Here is a 23,361-nt window from a genome sequence, read left to right on the forward strand (position 1 = left end):
GACGTCATCGGCAGGTCATCATAAAGGTTGCCGTGAAAGCTGTAGGTGTAGGCAATCTTCTGCTCGACCGTACGCTCCTTGTTGTATGCAGCAAAATATTGTCTTGATTTCATGTTCACGGGCATATTATCTACAAGTTGCAAACGTTCTCAATCTTCAAAAAAAAATCTTTCATTGTCCCTGTAGAGGGCACATTGACATGTCAACATTTCACAGCGCATTTATTTCTCTCAGTGACTGATTTACCTGCTTGTGTTCCTGTGTACGTAGGAACCTGCAAGGGAAGCACCAATTTTCTGTTGTATATGGCAGGGACGTACTTTTACTTGACGTACTTTCCTGTTAAAGATGTCTATTTATTCATCTGAAATCTGCATACAATAATACTTTTTTTGTGTCACCCCTTTGGTTGTAGTGTACCGGGTGTTTCAGCCGACTTAAGCCAAATCTTATAAGATATACAGGTTTGTGTAATTATGTGAACGCACTCACATCGATATTGTTTCATGTCCTCTTAAGGAAAAGAAGCACATTTTACTGCTAGCTTGTCATCAGTCAGCAAAAGTAAAGCGACCAATACCTGAATTTCTTGCAGAAGCTGTGGAGCATACGCAAAAATAGCGGAATGGTTTCCTTCGATAAAGGCAGCCGTTAGGTTTCAAATGTTCCAAGCTTTGGTGAAAGCATATAAAATATGAAAAAGAGTACAACATGACTTAGCTAGGACACCTGGCCTGTGTTTTTCATATGGTAGAAAGTCATTCTGTCCTTCATATAGCCTATTGTTGTGCGAACAGTTGCTGCTCTCAAATGGCAGCTTTAACAAATAACTAATTGTGACAGCAATTCCATACAGTAAGTGTCCTTCCCGCCTGCCCTTCTGCGTTCATTGGTGATTGTGATCTCGCTATTACAGTTGCTTGCATGGCGCATATGCTTCCCGTAGGCCTCTCTATGACGTGTGTGACAGAGGAGGGGCATTGTTTTCTGAAGCTAAGGTTGTTCGGGAGGGCAAACATGAACGCTTAGGTGGCTGACATGGTTTGTGTACAATAGCGAGCTGTATAGCCTGCCCATGTATGGGTTTTACTGAATATGGGGTTACTGGAGATGTAAATGAAAGCAGCTCGGTTGGTGCAGCCACCTTGTGGCGTGGAGTTTAATTGAAGAAGACATAGAGCTGTTGTCGCACGGCACCGGCAGTATTTTATTTAGTCATCGACGTGAGGCGCGGACAGTGACTATATCAGCCCGCAGTTCTTTCTCATTTTTCCTTGATGAGAAGAGCCACATAACGTAGAAACATTTTCATTGCATAGTTGCTGGGCAAAGTTGCATGATGTCTGTGCCAGTGTTGTTACTGCCCTCCGTATTTCCTGTAACATCACTTTCTATGGAAGGTGTGTATGTATATAGACAAGGTAAAAAAAATCTGGTAGCCTCATACACTGTGGTACTCGAGACCCCTACCCGAGGTGCTGTCATTTGCATGTTATGATCAGTGGTAGCCACTAAAGAGCTGCATGCTGAAATTGCCTGATGAGCACTTGTAAACAAGCCTCATGCAATGCACACATCTTCTGCCCCTCTTAAGTTTGGTGATTAGGTTTGCCTAATTCTTCTGATTACCAGTGGAAGCCATCCAGGTTCATTTCTGTATACTGACATGAGAGTTTAATTCCCGCATGTGGCATTGTCATTCTATTAAGCTCCTTTAGACTACTTACGAATTGAGTAGTTAAGCAAATGATCTATGAGCATTTGGTCTGTCCATAATCTATCAGGACTTGGTCCTTGATTTACAAGCTGTGTAAGTAAACAGGCGGAGGTTCCTTTAGGAAAAAGGAGCTGTGAGTTTATTGGTGGGACATTAGTCCAATTCTGAGGAGCAGTAGCAAATAAGGTAACTGTTTTAAACTCTGTAGATTCATAGCCATTTTCTGTTGACGTGCAGCTGACTGGCCTTTGCATTGCTCGAGCCTGAACTTGTATGAACATGCATATCTGAAAAGTTGATGCACGTCAATCGCAGGTGGGCTACAGTAGTTCCTGCCAAATTTGAGTAATCAAAGTTGAGTCACCTGTTGACGCTTTTCTTATCAATTAGACATAATTACCGGCTGTGTATAAGTAGTCATGATGTGAAACTGGGGTGAAATAAAGCCTACCTGCCAGGGCCCCTCTTTTTTTTGTTTAACTTTCCTAACTTTGTTACTTGGTGCTACAACTAAACCTTGCGACGAAATACCTGTTAGCCTGCATTGACACCCTTGTTTTAGGAAGAAAGTACTCAGATTACAGTGAATTTTACCGGGTAAAAAAAATCGTAACTCAATGACGAGTCTACTACAAGATGCAATTGATTGAAGCAATTGATTACATATCAATTGTTACATTGTCTGACACGCAGAAATGTCACAGACCCAAGTTCTTTGTTGGTGCGAATACATGCTGGTCGTGTGCTTATAACGCCCGTCTTAGAACTCTTGACATGTTGCGTCTGTCGTAGAATACTTTCTTTGTTTTTAGGACTACATGCCCATACTGTTCTCATGATTGATATCTCAGTCAAAATGCCGGATTGCAATGAATCTTCCATTTCTTTTCAACATAGCTGTATGAGCTGATGGCTCAGAAATTGCTCGTGGCAATCGATTTTTCACGCTGCACTGGACACAACACTGTGTTCCGTCACAGATGTTTTAACACTTATTCTTAGCTCCAGTCTAAGGTCATTAGGTCATCGTATGAGTGTGGAAGTACGAGCAGTCATGGGACAATATTTGTTTGGGAAATCACTTGCATCAAAGTACCCTAGCTTGCATCCATGGCGGCTAGGTATACATGATAGAGCATCTTCATTCGCTGTATATCCATCCTTTGCATCTTGTCTCATCTTTTGGTTCCTTGGCTACTCTGACGTATCTACATTTGCCTGTCATTTGATGAGGGTGTGCCAGTGTGAGCTTACTGCGCTGAAATTTTTTTGATGCAGTGAAAACTTATGATGTCAGAATGGGACATGTGTCTATACTTGCATCTTTGTTATGCGTCCGGAGCCATTTTGCTCCAAAAAAGCTTACTTTCACTGCACCGAATTCTTCAAACACACATCCTGCTCGAGTTCCTTCCGTCTTTTTGTTCTTTCAGGGGGGCATTCTCCCAGGTTGTGCTTGCGGAGAGTAAGGACACCCCAGGAGTCATGCACGCCATCAAGTGTATCGACAAAAAGGCCCTCAAGGGGAAAGAGGACTCCCTGGAGAACGAAATTAAAGTCCTCAGAAGGTCAGTGCGAGCCTTTTTGCTGCAGACTCAATGCTGGACATGAGTGTGGCATGGGCCTTAACCCTTTGTGACACTGAGTCCTATTTGGAGATGCGACTTACTTTTGCCATTTCGGTGCACTATTGGCAAGGAAGAGACCCCAAACACTGAGCTAATGGTTAATTAAGCATTCTTATTGCAGAAAGGACGTTTATATCACCTCTGATTAAAATATTCTGCTACACATGATTGTTTTGGTGAAGGCAGTATCCGTGTTTATTGAGAAGTTGGGATGTATGGCGGTTCAGCAGGAACTTCAAAAGATTTCTTTTTTGCCTTTATAGCAATGCTCGCTGTCCAGCAGATAGCTGTCACATGTAATTTGAGTGGATCGTTGAATTTGGTTTATGAAAAAATATAGCGTGACTGACTATAGAATAACTAGATAAAATATTCACCTATATAAATAAATTAGATATATTGTAATATATTATAAATCAGATAAATATTCACAATTAGATAAATATTAGATAAGTTATGTAAATTTCATGCATTTATTCAATCATAGTGCTTGTTGCAAAGGGTTAATTCGATAACCACCTTTTAGCGATTCCGTACTTAAGCCGATGCAGAATAAAGGATCAAGAGCATTGCAAGCATTTATACACCCTACATCAAAGTTTCAAAGCTGCTGTGCATGTAGTCTGGCCTGTAAATTCTTAATCATTCCTAACTGGAATGGGTGACAGAATCTCAGGTAATCAGCATACTCCTCTTTCACTAATGAAATCCACCGAGTTTTGAAAAGGCAGCCTTGCTTTAGAAACTGATCTAGGATATTATTTATAGTCTTCCATTAGCTTAAAGGGTTCCAGACGCAGGTAGTCAACTGTTTAACTTTTCACTGAGAAGTAATCTCATGAAGCTAGCAGGCATGTGATTGAAGGTACAACAGTGTTCGGAGTTGTGAGCAGTGCATGTAGGGGTGGTTTTGTTGTGTGCCTGTCGAACTGACTGCTTGTCTTAGCAACAACATGCCCACTACTTGAGCATGAACACTAGCTGCCCTTACTAGTACACTTTATTCTTCAACACACCCATCTGCAGTGGCACGCTAGGCATTCAACCTATGGTACTCAATGAAGACCCGCTTCTTCTCTTACCGTACAGGATGTATTGTGCACATAGATGCCACTCATGCTGTGCAAGTTCACCCCTATGTGAACCAGCTGTTGCACTTGTGTCACAGTATAGAACAGTTGTCTCTTAGTCTTTTTTTGTGGCGATAGGCCTGAACACAGAAAGCAGGTAGTAGTTCTGACTTGGAAATGTGCATGTAAAATGTTGCAACTTGCCAGGGTAGCACTGAGAATGGGTGTGCATTAATATTTCTGGATATCGCTACTGTTCAAAAGCGACAATAATATGGTCGCTGGATGTTCCATGAAACTAGGCTGAGCAGTAAATGCCAGCATTTCTTCTTATTAGCTGACAAACTTTCTTTTTTCTTCACAACAGCATTGCTTCATTCTACCGCTTCCTTTTTGCAAGGCCTTTATGAGGCTTTTAATGGCATCACCTGCACTGTTGTAAACATCTTAATAGGGCACTTTATGACTGCCTTCGTTATTGTCTGCAACACAAAAAGTAGCTAGCAGCTGCATGATTTTTCAAGGATTCTGTGCCTGTATGAATGCCATTCATTGAAACGCGTTCACTTCCTAGTTTAATATCTCTAGCTATCTTCCAGCACCAGTAACTGTGGCACTGCGTAGATGACCATTGGCATCTACGTTGCGAGAATCCTTAAGTTGTCCCAGTGCTTAGTTTTGTTACACTAAACTTTTGATTGCCGAGTAACCTATTTTGTTCTAGAACATTCGGAATGGGCAGGTGCTCAATGTTGCATCAGTCATGGAAAGGGGCGATTTCTTGCAGACATAAAACGCACTGCAAGTAATACCACGCATTGAAGATTAGTGAGCAGAAAACAGGCATACTAACTGAGTTGCACGTAACACACAATCTCACGCTTTTATTCTCGTGACAAGAAGTAGAAGAAGATGCACAGAATTATCCAAAATGTTCAGCCAAATGCTTTCAGCATATACAGTCCTACGCATAAACTGACATATGGTAACCACTTGCCAAATAAAATAACATACTTACTATGACATTTCTGGGGCCGGACTTGTAGCTACTAGCCATGCATCATCAAAGTTATAGCTTACCCTCGACATTTTGAACAGGAGACCCAGGTGGGCTTTTAAAATGTCACTATCAATATCTTGTTTCACGTGGCAAGTGCACATTTTATTTCAATTACGTTGCGATCTCACTATATAGGTGGGTTTTCGTCGGACACTTGCACATTGCCTTATTGTTAGTGTGGTTGGCGAGAACTGATCTGTCATAAATTAGCATTGACGTGGATTTGCACAACACACTGTTCCTGTTTAACAGATGACTCCATAGATTACCGCTAAGGTCAGCACAAAATCTAAATTTATTTATTTAAATGAATAAATAAATCAGTCTAAATAAAGGTCAGCAGAAAATACGTGAAAACACATTTGTTATAGCCACAGACTTTGTGTGGATGGTCAGATTGCGCAGGAGTGTTCGTCACATGATGCAGACTAGAATTAGGCTTGTGCTTTCTCAGTGTTCATTTCCAGAAATTGGAAAATTAGGCAAAATTTTGCAGACATTTTCTTAAAGATGAATTAATGAATGTGCTGCTACACAACTCTACGTGATGATGACGAAAGCATTTATTTGATTTATCAGGAAAAACACCACAGTGATTTGTCCTCACAATTGCAGAAGCCCTTTACGGTTAAAAATGATGGTATCTATGAAATATGTTTATGCTAGAAAAAAAATTGAAGTTCAGGTTAACGGAAATGCAGTACATCTGCGAAACCAATAACCCAAAGTTGCTCGATTCTTCAGAGAATTAAGGTAAAGTATTGTTGGGGCCACACTTTGGCCATGCTGTGTCAGCAAGAGTGAGCCAGGCTAGTGTCACAGAGTGTGACTAGTGAATAACATCACTTGGAAGCACTTTCTGCGCGTCTGATGAAGAATAACGCGTCTGATGTTCTACCAACTGAGCTACAGCGGTGAACCACAGCTACTTTCTTCACATTTACATCATAATTACTACAAAATAACATCCCCTATACTTTCCATGCGTTTCTTGCCTGTTAGTTTTAATCACTGTTGTGTCAAGCAAAGAAAAACGAGCCCTTGAAATTGCCCTTCCTTCGTTCACTGGGAACCTGTAGTTCATGCATGTTGTATCACAGGGCTTTGAAAAGGAGCACTACTGCTTTAATATGCAGCTCTTGTTACAAAAAGATAGGTTGCAGAAGAATCAAAGTTTGGGCGAGTTGTTACTGGGGCCAGTTGGTACTGATTTGTTGAGCAATGTTCTGCGTTATTTCCTTGTGTCATTGTGATTTGCGCTGCCCCATCAATATGTTCAAGACAGGTTGTTATATCTACTGTGTGCACTTGCTCTTCCAGGTTGAAGCATCCAAATATAGTCCAGCTTCTGGAAACATATGAGGACAAAAACAAAGTCTACCTCGTTATGGAACTGTAAGTCTTAATTATACACATTGGTGTCCAATGCGAGAACTGACACACTATATGAAACATACTGACCTACTAATGATTGATTTGCTGCGACCCTTTTCACTTAATGAATAGTAGTGCTTGTCAACAGATTTCTCATTCGTATAACTTCCAAGCTACTTTAGCTAATGACGAATGAAAATGCAGTTGTGTTTGAATTGTATGTCTTATTTCATGCAGTGCGATGTGTTTTTCTGTGAGAGGGTACAGAACTGGGCTGGTTGGTGGCCTACAAAGGAGAACAGTTCAATAGCATGACAGTGGGATGTAGGTAAAAACGCCAGGAACAGTGCTGTGTCTGTCATCTTTATCGAGATTCTGTGATTGCACTTATCATAGCTAATAATGGGATTTTGCAGTTTCTAGTACAATCCTGCACTGTTGTTGTCAATAACTTTATTGCACTGCTTATGGTAAATAACTACCTCAGGTGTAGTGCCATGTCTTGTCTTTATCTAGATCCTCTTATGCAGTGTATACTTTTTGAAAGTGTTTGCTTCAACATTTGTTCAACACTTCAACATTTGTTGAAGTGTATTTGGGAGGTCCTTATGTACGCTACCCTAGCCACACCAGTTGTTGGCGCAACGATGCCACAATGTTGTTAGTGTTACGTTAGCATTGCAGACGTTGCTTCAACGTTATGGCAACAATGCAGGCTACTAGTCTTAAGAAATGGCATTCACTTTACGGGCTTTTATTAATTTGTGAATCTGAAAATATAGACCTTTGTATCTTCCTCGCTCACATTGCTCTTACTGCACCATTTCAACTTCAGAGCTTGTATTAGAACTGCTCTGTGGCATGTTTAAAAAAGCAGTGCTAACTTCGTGAATCTCCTTGCAGTGTTACAGGGGGCGAGCTTTTTGACCGCATTGTGGAGAAGGGGAGCTACACAGAGAAGGACGCCAGTGACTTGATACGGCAGATTCTGGAAGCTGTAGACTACATGCATTCACAAGGGGTTGTCCATAGAGACCTGAAGGTACTTTCCTATAGTGCTTAGTTTGACTATGTGTACGTATGTGGTAAGTAAACTTGCGTCTTTTGTTGTGTGAAGTGCAGAACAGGCGTCTGCACATGAGTGTGTCTGGAAGCGCCTTAATGTGATATCTCAGCTGCAGTCTATGACTTAAGACTGTACTGGGCGTTCTCTTTAAAAATGCACATTAAACTACCCTTAAGATGAAAACTCCGTTATGCCAAATTCTCACCTATACCGAACGGTGAAAATGGCAGTTGGAATGTTTGTTTACACAGATTCAAAGTACAGAAATCTGCTTCATATTGAATCGCTTCATATTGTGAACTACTTTATGGTTCAGATAAACCTTCGTAGTGACTTCTAGCACTGGGCCTTTTCCCGTTTTGGAGTTCTCGCAGCTAGTTGGCCGTCAGACCATGGCCAGCTAGTGCTTATGATGGGAAACAAGTTCACTTGCACATGTTTCGGGACCATGATCAATTTCAGAGAAATCAGGGACCAAAAGTTTCCTTGCGTCGCAAATGAAAATGTCTTCATATGCGATAGCACACCGACTTGCACAGTAGTGCTTAACAGCCATCATAGATTGGGAGAAACCGAGCAGGAGTGCCTGAAGCTATTACCTATTCTCAGTCATGCGGGACTGAGTAAATGCTCTTTTTGTAACTACCTTCCCATTGGAAACCTGCTTCATTCACTGTTTTTCAGTAACGTGTTGGCACACTTGGCATGTTGTCGCTTCTTTATTAGGGGTACTTTTTATAAGACTAACAAGTTTTCGCAGTCCCTTTGGGTTCATCTGAGGGGGAGTCTACTGTACTGTATTGCGCAAGGTCGACTGCACTTAGGAAGTACTTAACATCTATTCGAGGTGTTATAACAACATTTCTTCTAGTTGACGAGGGTAATGTGTGTTATATGACATCTAATAATGATGTCTATAAACAAAGCAGTACTTTTCTGAAGTTCCTGTTAAACATCAGCTGCAATGAGCTGCAGAATACCATTACGGTGTTTCTCGTGACTGGGGCAGTCCCTGTGTGTCTTTCCCTTCCTCTGTGCTTCCTTCAATTCTACTGTTCGCTGTTGGCGCGAAAAATGCACATATCGTTGCTGCTGCCACCAGTTGTCCCTTATTACTTGACACTGCCGTGTGTGCGCGGAACCCACTTAGATTGGTGCCGAAGGAGCAGGCATCCGTATAGTACATGTCGTGATCAGGGCCATGGTTGTGAAGCTTTCGTGCACGAGCTTGTCATTGCGCACTATGAAAGTCCGGCTGCATGTAACATGGTATTGGTGCCATATGGATCAGTGCGCATATAGTTGGATGGATTAATTCTGTACTGTCTCCACTGTACTGTGGGGCAAGAGGAATGCCAAGCTTCAGCAGGTCCGTATAACCCGTTCTTGTGGTCTGCAGCAATTGTTTTAGATGTGGTATTGTGCAATGATGCCCTCATGTTTTGTCCAAAAGCAGGGGTGCTTCAGCACGACTCTGAACCTGACAATTACTTTTAATACTTCGCCCTTAAATTAGAACTGCCTTTCTTTATTGCTTAGTACTGTGGCTTCCAAGTTTGAGACACCACATCATAACCTTCGAGGTTAACTTGATTTGCACAGTCAACAAGTTATGTGCGGTGACAACATGCCTTTTAGACATTTCGCGTTTGTGCATTCAAGTTTGGTGGCTCCTCTGTGAAAGGTCTTGCAATTGCAGTAAGAATGCCGGAACATGTTTATGAATGAGTGTCCTAGTCGAAATGATGCTTTTTTAATGCAAATTGATGTAGCAGTTTTAGCCTGTTTTAATCAGCTATGCTATTGCTTTAGTACTCAGTAGCTTGTTCACATGATAGAGGCCAGCATTGTGCTATGAAACGTGAAAGTACACTGAAAGGAATGAAGGATAGTGGCACAACATGTGCGAACTATTGACCGGCCTTTGTTCTCACACACACAAGCATGTGCATGCATAACTGCTTCATAAACCCCGGTGCAAAATGAACAAAGTACCAGCAAATACATGCAAAATGAGCATTAAAGCATATAGAGTAGAGTCGCTTCCTTTAGTGAAAGTGTAACAGAAGGTATACCTACACTCATCTCATCAAATTTTTTGTCACGGAATAGCTCAATGAACGGTGAGAGTGTCCTTACTTTTTTTAAACACTACCGTTGGGCATGTGAATATTTGTGTTGCTCTGGGTAACAGTGCTGACATGCACTACCTTTGGTTTTGTGCAGCCCGAAAACCTGCTGTACTATAGTCCGGATGAAGAGTCCAAGATAATGATCAGCGATTTCGGGCTTTCCAAGATGGAAGACTCTGGAATCATGGCGACGGCATGCGGCACCCCCGGATACGTCGGTGCGCCACCTCTCTTACTGTTTCTTTTTTTTTTTTCGCTCACTTATTTGCTTGCTGTCCGTTTATTGCTGGCAGCCATAATTCAGATCACAAACAGGTCTTTCGGTAATGGATGTCTTATGTTGTTCAACAGGGCAGTTTATCGGGAAAACCCTAGAAAAATAATCAACTTCAGTGCTCGGAAAATAAACATAATTTAATCTTAAACATTTGCACTAAGAGTGGATTGTGCCAAGATGCCTTCCTGTGCACTTCCTCTCATTGAAGCAGACTTTATGAAGTGTATATAAGCTTGCAATTAGTAGATTTGTCAACAGTGATCACGGAGCTAATGTAGGAATGCAGTTGGGGCCGGTATATTATGTTTTCAACTTGATAATGCCCTTTTATGCACATACACACATCGGCAACATTGAAATCGGACAGAATAGCGCCGATGTTGTAAAATATGCTCTGGAAATTGCAGTACATCCGTCGCCCACTTTCGCCTTTTGTGCCTGCCACAGAAAAAAACAGCTCACTTGTACGAAGTCTGGGATTTGTTTCCTGTGAAACTTGGATTTCAACTTATATTATTATTATTACTGCAGTTTCTATGCTATACACAAGAACTTCATCCAAGTGATTTCCTACGGTGCTGTATGTTTCTTCCTGGTGCATTTTGTGCTTGTGCATTTTATTTGGAACGTTTTGAGGCTTTTTCGTTGTCACTTCAATTTGGATATATGAGCTTTCGTGTGCTGCTCGCAAAATGATAAAAAGTACAAGACTGAATTTGTGCTCCCCCGCCCCCTCACCTTCTCATTGGAAGAGGGAGGGGCGTGGTCCCCCCCAATTGCTTATGTTTACAGGTCTTAATGGTGTGTATGCTTTCGTATAGTTCCAAAGTTCTCGCTGAGCATCACAACACACGATGGAAGACGTAGAATTATGAACTCAAGAAAATTCATGCTGCAGCAAACATTGCCACGAAGTATGGGACGTGGCATACACATTTATTGCGCAATTTTCATCAACTATGGCTGCATAGTTTCTCTATAAATGCTACAAACCTCTTTTACATCTTCCATCTCTTTTTTTTTTAATAATAATATCTGGGGTTTAACGTCCCAAAACCAAGACATGATTATGAGAGACGCCGTAGTGGAGGGCTCCGGAAATTTCGACCACCTGGGGTTCTTTAGCGTGCACCTAAAGCTAAGCACACGGGCCTCAGACATTTTCGCCTCCATCGAAAATGCAGCCGCCGCGGTTTTTTTTTTTTTTTTTTTTGTGATTCATAATGCGGGTCTGGGTAATTCATGGTAGCAGGAACCATGGAAACAGCTTGAAGAAGTCTATGACTGTGCTTTTCTGTGTCCTCATCCTTTCTCGTTTCTTACTGTCGTTCTAACTTCTTTTTTCTCTCCTTCTTCCATGTAACATTGCACATTGTCGAGGAAAAGTTATCTTGCAGTGACTGCAAATTACTCAACTTGTGTGTCTTCTCTTATAGCAGTTTGATGACCTGGCACACTGATACATTTTAGATAATCTTCGTTTTGTGTGATTAATTGTCTGCATCACTTTTTGTTCCTTACAGCTCCAGAGGTTCTAGCTCAGAAACCTTACGGAAAAGCTGTCGATGTCTGGTCTATAGGAGTGATCGCCTATATTTTGTGAGTAAACAATACCAAGATATGTGCTTGATACGCACCTTTCATACAGTAAGGTCAAGCTACTGATTGAAGTTGGTGTGAAATGAAAAGCCGCTCAAACCACCACGTGTTTGTAGTAGACTTTTGGCATTCAGAACCAGTGCAACAGTTTGATTACTCTAGAAATAATATCTTTTACTTTATATTAGGGAGCAAAAATTATTGAAAATATCTGAAAAATCTTAAATTTCCTTCGTTTTTCCTGCATTCTTTAGATGGTCATTTTGTGATGTGCACAAACAGAAGAGGCTGTGTAAATATATTTGCGCTTTCTCGCACCGTTGACTTCACACTTTGCCTCCTTAACTTCTTACCTTAGTACCAAGTTGTGGCAGCATGTAATACAGAACTTTTAATACCATCCAAGGATGCACTGTTAGAGTGAACATGCTCGTCATTTCATTAAAAAAACAAACTCTGGGGTTTTACATGCCAGGACCATTATCTTATTGCAAGGCTTGTTGTAAGGGGCAGTTTAATTTTAATCCCCTGTACTTTAACGCAGACCTAGATCTAAGTGTGCAGGTGTATTTGCATTTTGCTGTCATCGAAGTGTAGCCATTACAGTCGAATTATTAAAGCTTGTGGGATTGAACCTATGGCCTTTAAGTTCAGATCTGTGCCATTGCCTGGGAAACATAAGTCCACATTTTCATGCCGTACATCATATGTTTCACATGAGGAGGCCAAGAGCAGGCCAGCAAACCCTCGTATGCTTCGTCATGGCATCAATATTGTGAAATTCAACATCCTTGTTATAGTACAACTTTATGTCTAGACAGCGAAACGGTAATAGGGCACTCTGCTACATGAAAATTTAATAAACCAATCATGATCACTTATTTCACCAGTAAAGGGTGCTAGTAAAGGCATTACTTAAAGGGGCCCTGCAACACTTTTTCAGCAGGGTCAAAAAGCGCTGCCTATCGGTAGTCGAGGCTCCCGAGAACACGCGAGCCAAATATTATAGCGAAGCGAGCGGCCTGGAATTCACAATAAATTCTCAAAGTCAGCTGAAAATCGCTCCCTCTTCTCTCGACAAATGATGTATTAGTCCGCAATATATGACGCGATTGTCGGCAGTTCCACCATTGGCTGATGTTATAATCACGATAACACCCTCATTATTACCTTCGTTGTTAATTTTGGGTTCAATAAGTAGATAATATGTATGTTTATATTTTGTTATGCCGTTAAAACACCAAACAAACATTAATATTAGCACCTCCGGTCTCACCGACAGCTCGTCTGCTCATAGTTGCGTGGTTGCATTTTCTTCACCATGTGCAGTGCCGAAATCGTGAATATTTCTGTGCTTTTGACCATCGCCGGTTGCCGTTGAGAGTGGCAGCCGTTCGAGTGTTGCCTCGTCAGCTGGAAACTGCATCGTCGGCACGTTCTCACGACCGACCGAGGCAGGGGTGCAGCATTTCTCCGATAACAATGCTAGCGCCGGCTAGTTTAGGATACCTGTGTTCGCTGTATGGCGAGAGTCCCGTTCGCTGTCTGTTCAGTATGTCATCGAGCCGTACCTCGGCGTATCCTCCCCGTAGTCTCACGTTCCCGAGAAACCGCGACACAGCAACCAAGCAGACTCGCATTTTCAAGGTAGCTGCAGACAGCCGGGGGATGGGTCCGCGCCAGCCCGATGCCGCACGATCCTTTCGTCTAGTCTTTAGTTCTTTGTTGTCAGCCCGCACTCGCTGTGCGCCCGCATTCGAAGAGCAAACGGCATCGAAGTGCCCACCCACCGGCTTAAATGCTGTCAATCCAGTACTGCCACAGGGAGAAGGGTGCATGCAGCTTTGCCGTGTTGAATATGATTCAAGCGCGAGCAGTGCGACGAGGCGGCGTATCGGAGTGTGGGTCCAAACCCATCTCAGCTGTCATTCGTTCCAAACGCGCACGCAGGTTTGCGTCCATGGTTGACAGAGCGATGAAAGCACCACGGCATTTCGAGGTGCACACCCAACATTACCAAACCGACCCGCAGTTTTCAAGCAAGCGCGATACACGGCGCGATGAGCTCCGCTCGACGAGGACCACACGAGCCGACCGGAAGTGGCGCCACAGACCACGTGGTTGCGTCCAGACGCCAGAGAGTAAAAAATGAAGAAAAAAAATTCCGCCGGCGCTGACGTAACTCTTGGGCACCTCCTCGCACCTCCACTCTCCTTCCCTCCACGCCCCGCGCAGCTTTCCGTGCGCTCGCGGCGTTGAGCAGAGGGAGAAAGCTGCGGAACGTGATTTCTATAATTTGGTAACACCACTTAGACTTGATGGATTTGAAAAATTTTTGCGGCATATGACTCGTGAAGAGTCATACGTCAATAATGAGACTATTCCAATATAACTCAGAAAGGTGTTGCAGGGCCCCTTTAAAGGGGGAGCCGTGTGAAAATACAGTAGCCAACGTTTCTTTTCGTACGAAAATAATTAAGATTAGAAATGTCCCTCGTAAGCTAAGCAGTCAGTTCCTATGTGGCAGCATTACGAGAGTAGTCGAACGAACAGTAGCATAAGAATAATACACAAATTAGCAGAAAGAAAATTACACAAAATAAAATTGTCTATCTACACTAGTGTACAGTTAGCAGATCACAAAATTTCTTGGCATCACGCTCAAGGATCATAGGTTCTGGTAGGCTTTTCCAGGCTTTGATGACATTCAAACGCAATGTTTTTAAGATAAAGATACTGAAAGCTCATTGAAAACTGTAATTTCATGTACACGTTGGGATAGGGACAGATTAGAAATGTTTTCTTATCACCGGCTTGTATGCAGCACATTAGCGTTGAGGCTGTGCTTTGTTTTAGCTGCATACTTAAGTTGAGAGGGAGCCCTATGAGACAGTGTCCTTTCAGCACCTCTCATCTCTTTTCTTCAGAACGACTGCGCAACGAAAAAAACACGGACGACAAAGAAGACACACCTTCTTTGACGTCCGTGTTTTTTTGTCGCACAGTCTTTCTGAAGTTATGAATTACCAACTTGCCCAAAAAGATGCTATTTAAGCAAATGTGGTCGTCAGTAAAGATCAGTTGAAGTTCAGCGCTAGTGTCGTCCTTTTTCGTGTTTCGTGTATGTGTTTTAACCCGGTGTGCACAGCCGTTTATCGTGAAGATGTCTCTAAACCTTCCATCTCTTCCCTTCTCTGACTCTGGAACACTTCAGGTGTTTGTGCAAATGTGACAGTCCATGATGTACACAATCTTTTATCTTCAATCAATAAACAGCAAACAAGAATAAATTACGATAAAGCGTAAGTTTGGGCTGGTTGGTTCATTCTTTTGAGTTTGGGAGGGCAGCATGAGAAACCATAAAGGAAAAACTCGCAGTCTCTTTAGGCAACACTAAGGAAAGCACAGGCAATAGTGTATGCTCTCGAGAGAGGCTCATTAAATTACTGTGACATCCTCAGTTGATTGCATTATGCCCCCCTCTCCTGTGAAGCTTTCTGGACCTCCAATGGCATTGCACTACCTCCAGAATCTGCCCACCTTTGGCCAGGCCATGATGTCATGATGACGTCGTTAGGTGATGCCACTACATGACGTCATTGATGGTGTCGTGATGATGGCACAAATTTCAGCGATTTGCGACACCACAATGACTTCACAACATGACATCATAGATGATGTCACGTGCCATTTAGCTTTTTGTGGCTCTTCAGACACATTCATGTTGACGCGAACAATGCTGTGTTTTTTGGCTCACGAGACATATGAGGCATATAAGGCCTTGATGAATAGACAGGAAACTCACTCACCCTGTATGCTTGCCCCTTTTTAACCTATATTTTCTTATGCTGTGCACCCTCCCAATGAGAAACAGTTGCAATGAGAGTGCTTGTTATCCGTTTTTATTTTAACACGATAGCGTTAAAGAGCTTGTTACACGGAAATTCTGGTGTCGCCATTGGCGTCAGTGTCTGTTCGATGTTGGTGTCGTTGGTTGTGAGGGAAAAATCGAGAAAGATGCAAATAAAATAAATAATAGAAAACTTTGGTTCGACTGAGGATTGAACCCAGGCCGTCTGCGTGGCAAGCAGGTGTTCTACCACAGGGCCACACCATTGCTTGAAACTGCTTCGAAAATAAACACTATATGAATGTCATGTAGTGAAAGGAGGCGCCTTAACACATGTAATATTGCGTGGCAGAAGCATAGAATCGCGCCAGGCGTCAAAACATGTGAATTGCGCAACAAGTGGGTGTTTTATAGGCCCGTCCATTACAAAGCGCTCAGACATATGTAATCATCAGCTGCAAAAGCATCAATCAAGTAAGCAGGTGCGTAGGTTCATGTGTTGCCTTACGGACGCGTAGTGGGCCCTTCGCAGATTCGCAAAAGAAAGAATTATGGCGTAGTGGGCACTTAACAACTGTACTTGCAGTAGGCATTCTAGTATAGTTTGAAACGACCAATGTCACATGCACAGTCATTCGTTTCCTTACGGCACGGTTGAGGCATGCACCGAGAACCGGAGCCAGGCTAGCTATTGAGAAGGCAATGCCCCGATTACGCTATCGCGTTCTACTCTTGAAGGCGAAGCTGAAGCATCCTCCCAGTTCTTTCTTTCCAATTTCCTGTTTCTTTGCACTGCAGGCTTTGTGGCTACCCGCCGTTCTATGACGAAAGTGACGCCAACTTGTTTGCTCAGATATTGAAAGGAGAGTTTGAGTTTGATTCACCTTACTGGGATGAAATCTCGGACTCAGGTAAGCAGCTACTTTCATAATTAAGAGGGCTTGCATAACGAACGAAAGCTGTGAGTTAAAAGAGAGCAGAGTGCACGTTGAACACGGTCTGTTTGACGCAAATGCTAACAAGAATATCAGCGTGGTTAATGCAGACAGATTTGGTGGCTAGTGGCTGAAGGAGCTTGTTGTGTAGTCGCAATAAATACAAACGGAGCCAACACAAGCTGGAAAGAAAACATTGAGGCTTCGCTTTTATATTGCCTCCACTTTCTATGTATTGACATAGACTCTCCACTGTAACGAAAGCCAAAGAGAATAAAATTCTCGCTCCCAACGAAATATTATCGTATCCCTGGTGAATGTTGACAACATTCAGGGCCTCTCGCATCCACTGACAATGAAACATTGCCAGACGACAAATTTCATACGTAGCGGACGGAATATTAGTTGCATGTTATCTACCTATGTACAGCTAAAAGCCTAAATAGTAGGGGTGTGCGAATATTCGAAATTTCGAATATTTTTCGAATAGTGTTTCCTATTCGATTCGATTCGCACTGAAATTTCACTATTCGAACTATTCGAAACTTCCCAAAGACAAATGCAGTCAACGTCCGATTGAAAGTGACCCCTTCAGATTTTCAATATGCTTCACCTCATTACACTCTCGTATTGCGGCAAAGCTGCCTTTCAGGCTTCGTTACGGTCGAACTTGGCCAAGAGACAAAGTCCGGTTGGAAGTGGTCCCTAGATTTTCAACATGCTTCACCTCATCACACCCCCGTATTGCGGCAAAGCTGCCTTTCAAGCTCCGTTACGGTCGAACTTAGGCAAGAGACAGTCAACGTCTGATTGGAAGTGGTCCCTAGATTTTCAATATGCTTCACCTCCTCACACCCCCGTATTGCGGCAAAGCTGCCTTTCAAGGTCCGTTACGGTCGAACTTAGCCAAGAGACAGTCAACGTCCGTTTGGAAGTGGTCCCTAGATTTTCAATATGCTTCTCCTCATCACACCCTCGTATTGCGGCAAAGCTGCCTTTCAAGCTCCGCTATGGTCGCAAATGTATTAACTCAAGAAAACGCTGGTTCCAATATGGAGATGAAAGATGTGGCAGAGTTGGGGGCTCAATTAATGCTCTTTTGGACCTGAAATTTGGGCAGGAAGTCCGAAAAATCGGACGCCGAAGCTTTTTAGCATCCAAAATTTCAGATGTTCTTATATATCGACGTCTATGAGGCAGATTTGGAACTCCGGACTTGAAGGTAGCACACCCTTGTCCGCCACATCAGTTGGGCTTCCACAGAAGTTGAAAGAGGAGGAGAGGCCGAGGAAATGGCATCTCTGCCTATCACGTGTAAAGTGTTGTCAGCAACGCTTTGGTTGCACCAAATCATGTACATAAATACAATTCGGCCTCTACATTGCCTCATTCTTGATAAGAAAGACAACTATGAAATATGACCCCACCAGCGCTTCATCAACCTAGCGAAAAGAAACACTTTCATGTTGCTATCTCACAAGAACATACTTAGGGTATTCTCTGCAACTTTTTCTGTAATTTCACTTCGAATTATTCGAAAAATGTTTGAGAAATATTCGAAAATTATTCGAAATTATTCGATTCGATTCGCACTCAACCTTTATTATTCGAATTCGCTTCGCACCCAAAATTTTGCTATTCGCACAGCTCTACTAAATAGTGATCATTTGTATTCACTGTGCACACTGTATAAAATATCGTCACAGCATGCTTGTGGGGGTGCCACCACTTCTGTTTAGAAAGGAAAGCAGAAAGCCGAAAGTAATCGTGGGTGCCAGAAATGCATCATATCCGCCATGTTGTTTTCTCCTGACCGCTCCGGTCAAACTCATCATTCATGCGTGCTGATAAATGACAACGCTTTGAATATCATGCACAGTAATTTCTTAATGGATTGTATTGCAGGGTTAGTTGATGATTGCACTTTGACTTGTGCACAACAGCTTTTGGCAAAACGATGAAGTAGATCAAAATCAGAGTGTATTTGTTTTCCAACACATTTGTTGGGGGGTCCTCCAGGCGAAATCTGGACACGCAGCTTGAATGTGCTTGAACGCCCTCACATGGCAGCACTTAAGTCTCCTATCACTATCATAAATAAGATACTAAGCTTTTCACACATGTAATTACAGTGTCGCAAAGCAAATGTACAGCTCATAAATTATAATAATACATATCTGGGTTTTACCTGCCAAAACTGCGATACAATAATGAGGCGTGCCGTAGTGGAGGGCTCTGCGAATTTCAACCATCTGGTGTTCTTTAACCCTTTCCCTCCCATTGACGAGTATGTGTGGTCGTCATGAGATTTTGTACCAAAATGACCGATGACTCTGCACAGGGGCGTAGCCAAGGGGGGGGGGTTGGGGGGGTTCAAACCCCCCCCCCCCCCCGAAATTTTTCAATTTTGCTTGCGTATATAGGCACGCACACATACATACACACGCACGAACATACATAAAGTATGGTTGAACGCCCCCGAAAAAAATTTCTGGCTACGCCCCTGACTCTGCAGCCCAGTGCGTGCTGAAGTTGTCATGTGCAACAAAGACAAAAAAAGAAATGATGGAGTTGACAGCCTGTGCAAATTTCAGTGTGTCCATGAATGTTGTAATGGATATGTTACTGTTGTCTGTTCTGCAGCGAAGGACTTCATCAGGCATCTAATTGCGTGGATGTGGAGCGGAGATACACCTGCAGACAGGCACTTGCGCACCCTTGGTGAGTCACTGTCTTTAAAGTGTATGGGTTAAGGAGAGAATTTGAGCACTGTCACGGGGAAAGGAAGAAAACAAAAAGGTGTAGGAAGTATGAATGATTAATGGAAGTTTGCATGAGATACAGATTCTAAACCTATCACCAACATTGGACTCGAGGACAGAAATAATTATTTGGGTAGTTGCACGTGAGGGGCATTCAAGTAGGCATACAGGGCTTGTATAAAAAGTATCGGGAAATGTTTAGGAAAAACAGTTTTAATAAAGATTTTGCTTCAGTGTCTCAAAAGACGTCAAAGCAGGTCCCTTGGGTGCCGACACGATTTTGCCAATGGCTTTTCCATGACTTGAAGGCTTCTCAGTAGGCAGATTTCGGGTGGTCCTTAAAGGCACACGCGCAAGCTTCTTTGACAGCATTTAGGTTACTATAGAGGTGACCCTTGATGGAGTATGTCAGTTTTGGGAATAGGAAATCGTCTGCTGGTGCCATGTCGAGGCTGTAAGGGGGTTGACAAATCATCGTGGTGTCGTTTATTGTCAGCTAGTCGGGTATCGTCAGGCCAATGCAAAATTTGATGTCGTACCGCTGTTCAATCGTTCGCTGCATTTTGCGCTTGCACCAAGTCACTCGACGGGGGTCCACTAAAAACACGCACGATCAATCCTGCACGAATTCTCGTGATGACTGGCGCTTGCCGCATCTTGAAGGTCACATCCTCCACCACAGCGCATGCGCGGTGCAAGCGCACTGCGACTTACAGATTGTTCCCGATACTTTTAAATGCGAAGCATTTTTTAGCGAACTTCTGCGACCTTGAGCGTATCTGTCTGTCTGTCTGTCTGTCTGTCTGTCTGTCTGTCTGTCTGTCTGTCTGTCTGTCTGTCTGTCTGTCTGTCTGTCTATCTATCTATCTATCTATCTATCTATCTATCTATCTATCTATCTATCTATCTATCTATCTATCTATCTATCTATCTATCTATCTATCTATCTATCTATCTATCTATCTATCTATCTATCTATCTATCTATCTATCTATCTATCTATCTATCTATCTATCTATCTATCTATCTATCTATCTATCTATCTATCTATCTATCTATCTATCTATCTATCTATCTATCTATCTATCTATCTATCTATCTATCTATCTATCTATCTATCTATCTATCTATCTATCTATCTATCTATCTATCTATCTATCTATCTATCTATCTATCTATCTATCTATCTATCTATCTATCTATCTATCTATCTATCTATCTATCTATCTATCTATCTATCTATCTATCTATCTATCTATCTATCTATCTATCTATCTATCTATCTATCTATCTATCTATCTATCTATCTATCTATCTATCTATCTATCTATCTATCTATCTATCTATCTATCTATCTATCTATCTATCTATCTATCTATCTATCTATCTATCTATCTATCTATCTATCTATCTATCTATCTATCTATCTATCTATCTATCTATCTATCTATCTATCTATCTATCTATCTATCTATCTATCTATCTATCTATCTATCTATCTATCTATCTATCTATCTATCTATCTATCTATCTATCTATCTATCTATCTATCTATCTATCTATCTATCTATCTATCTATCTATCTATCTATCTATCTATCTATCTATCTATCTATCTATCTATCTATCTATCTATCTATCTATCTATCTATCTATCTATCTATCTATCTATCTATCTATCTATCTATCTATCTATCTATCTATCTATCTATCTATCTATCTATCTATCTATCTATCTATCTATCTATCTATCTATCTATCTATCTATCTATCTATCTATCTATCTATCTATCTATCTATCTATCTATCTATCTATCTATCTATCTATCTATCTATCTATCTATCTATCTATCTATCTATCTATCTATCTATCTATCTATCTATCTATCTATCTATCTATCTATCTATCTATCTATCTATCTATCTATCTATCTATCTATCTATCTATCTATCTATCTATCTATCTATCTATCTATCTATCTATCTATCTATCTATCTATCTATCTATCTATCTATCTATCTATCTATCTATCTATCTATCTATCTATCTATCTATCTATCTATCTATCTATCTATCTATCTATCTATCTATCTATCTATCTATCTATCTATCTATCTATCTATCTATCTATCTATCTATCTATCTATCTATCTATCTATCTATCTATCTATCTATCTATCTATCTATCTATCTATCTATCTATCTATCTATCTATCTATCTATCTATCTATCTATCTATCTATCTATCTATCTATCTATCTATCTATCTATCTATCTATCTATCTATCTATCTATCTATCTATCTATCTATCTATATCTATCTATCTATCTATCTATCTATCTATCTATCTATCTATCTATCTATCTAGCCGCCTACGACTTTGTGCTCTCCTGGCCGTTTCGTTAATCGGATGTATACCAAAATTGGTGTGTCATAACATGGTCTTATTACGAACATAAATGACAGGTCATATCATGAAAATCATGACACGCATGTCATGAACAGCATGATTTACATTCCACAACCTTAGGCTCTTGCGGCCGTTCCGTTAATTTCATATACACCAAAATTGGTACGGCGTGACAAGAATTCATGACGAACATAATGACTGGTCCTAACATGCAAATCATGACGCGCATGTCATGTGCGGTATGATTTATATGACATGGTCTCTGGGCACTCGCGGCCGTTTAAATGAAGGGATATATACGAAAACTGGTATGACGAGAGATTTCTGTGTGACGAACATAACTGACACGTGGTAACATGAAAATCATGACATGCATGACATGTACGACACGATTTACATTCCACGCTCATGGCGCACTCGCGGTCGTTTTGCTAGATTGATATACACCAAAATTGGTATTGTGCTATGTGACTGTATGAAGAACATGAATAACAGGTCGTAGCATGAAAACCATGACATCCATGACATGTATGTCATGATTTACATGCCACGCTCATGGTGCATTTGCGGCCCTTTCGCTTGCATGATATACACCAAAATTGGTATTGCGCGAAGTGACTGTATGAAGAACATGAATAACAGTTGGTAAGATGAAAACCATGACATGCATGTCATGTATGTCATGATTTACATGCCATGCTCATGATGCATTCGCGGCCGCTTCGCTAGCTTGATGTACACCAAAATTGGTATTGCGCGCAGCGACTGTATGACGAACGTAAATGAGACATGGTAACATGAAAATCATGACATGCATGACATGTACGACATGATTTACATGTCATGGTCATGGCGCATTCGTGGCCGTTTTGCTTGCATGATATACACCAAAATTGGTATTGCGCAACGCGACTGCATGACGAACGTAAATGAGAGGTGGTTCAGTAAAAGCTCGTTAATTCGACACCCATTAATTCGGAAATTCGGATAATTCGGACGGCTCTATTGGTCCCGGCCAAAGTGCATGTTAATCTATGGGACCAAACCTTCGTTAATTCGTCAGAATTGGGCTCCGCACCGCTTAATTCGGACAAATGCTGACGGCTGCCGCGACACGAAAGTGTGGTAAAGCATCGCTGGCACCACTGGAGCTAAACCGAAACCTGAGTGACATCACCATCGTCATCAATTAGTGGGGGCGATCGCAGCGTCACCGAACGTCGGCGTCTTCTTTCTTGCGCCTCCGATGCCATTTTCCCTTGTGTTGTGTCGGCACCGTCTCTTCTCGCGGAGTTCTCTTATTTTCCCCCGTTGTGACCGTGTTTACATGTGAGGCCCGAGCATGCGGCAGTAGCTGACGATGGCATCGACGAGTTATCAGCCGAGTCCACCGACGATGACTGTCCGACCTTTGATGCTGTCCTTCCCACAAATATGACCCTTCAAATCTACATCGCGATTGATGATTGTGTCGCCACGA

The 23,361-nt window shown here is 41.9% G+C and overlaps 1 protein-coding gene across 1 annotated transcript in view; it reads left to right on the top strand.

The window, feature by feature from the left end:
* Positions 1-23,361, top strand: part of LOC119371857 (calcium/calmodulin-dependent protein kinase type 1-like) — a 55,142-nt gene that overhangs the window by 13,169 nt on the left and 18,612 nt on the right. The window contains 8 exon segments of the mRNA XM_037642322.2: positions 3,151-3,285; positions 6,796-6,870; positions 7,753-7,891; positions 10,142-10,265; positions 11,848-11,923; positions 16,572-16,684; positions 19,352-19,372; positions 19,375-19,429. Of these exon segments, the coding sequence (XP_037498250.1) occupies positions 3,151-3,285; positions 6,796-6,870; positions 7,753-7,891; positions 10,142-10,265; positions 11,848-11,923; positions 16,572-16,684; positions 19,352-19,372; positions 19,375-19,429 (738 nt within the window).

This window comes from Rhipicephalus sanguineus, chromosome 10 (assembly GCF_013339695.2).
Source record: "Rhipicephalus sanguineus isolate Rsan-2018 chromosome 10, BIME_Rsan_1.4, whole genome shotgun sequence".
Classification (NCBI taxonomy): domain Eukaryota; kingdom Metazoa; phylum Arthropoda; class Arachnida; order Ixodida; family Ixodidae; genus Rhipicephalus; species Rhipicephalus sanguineus.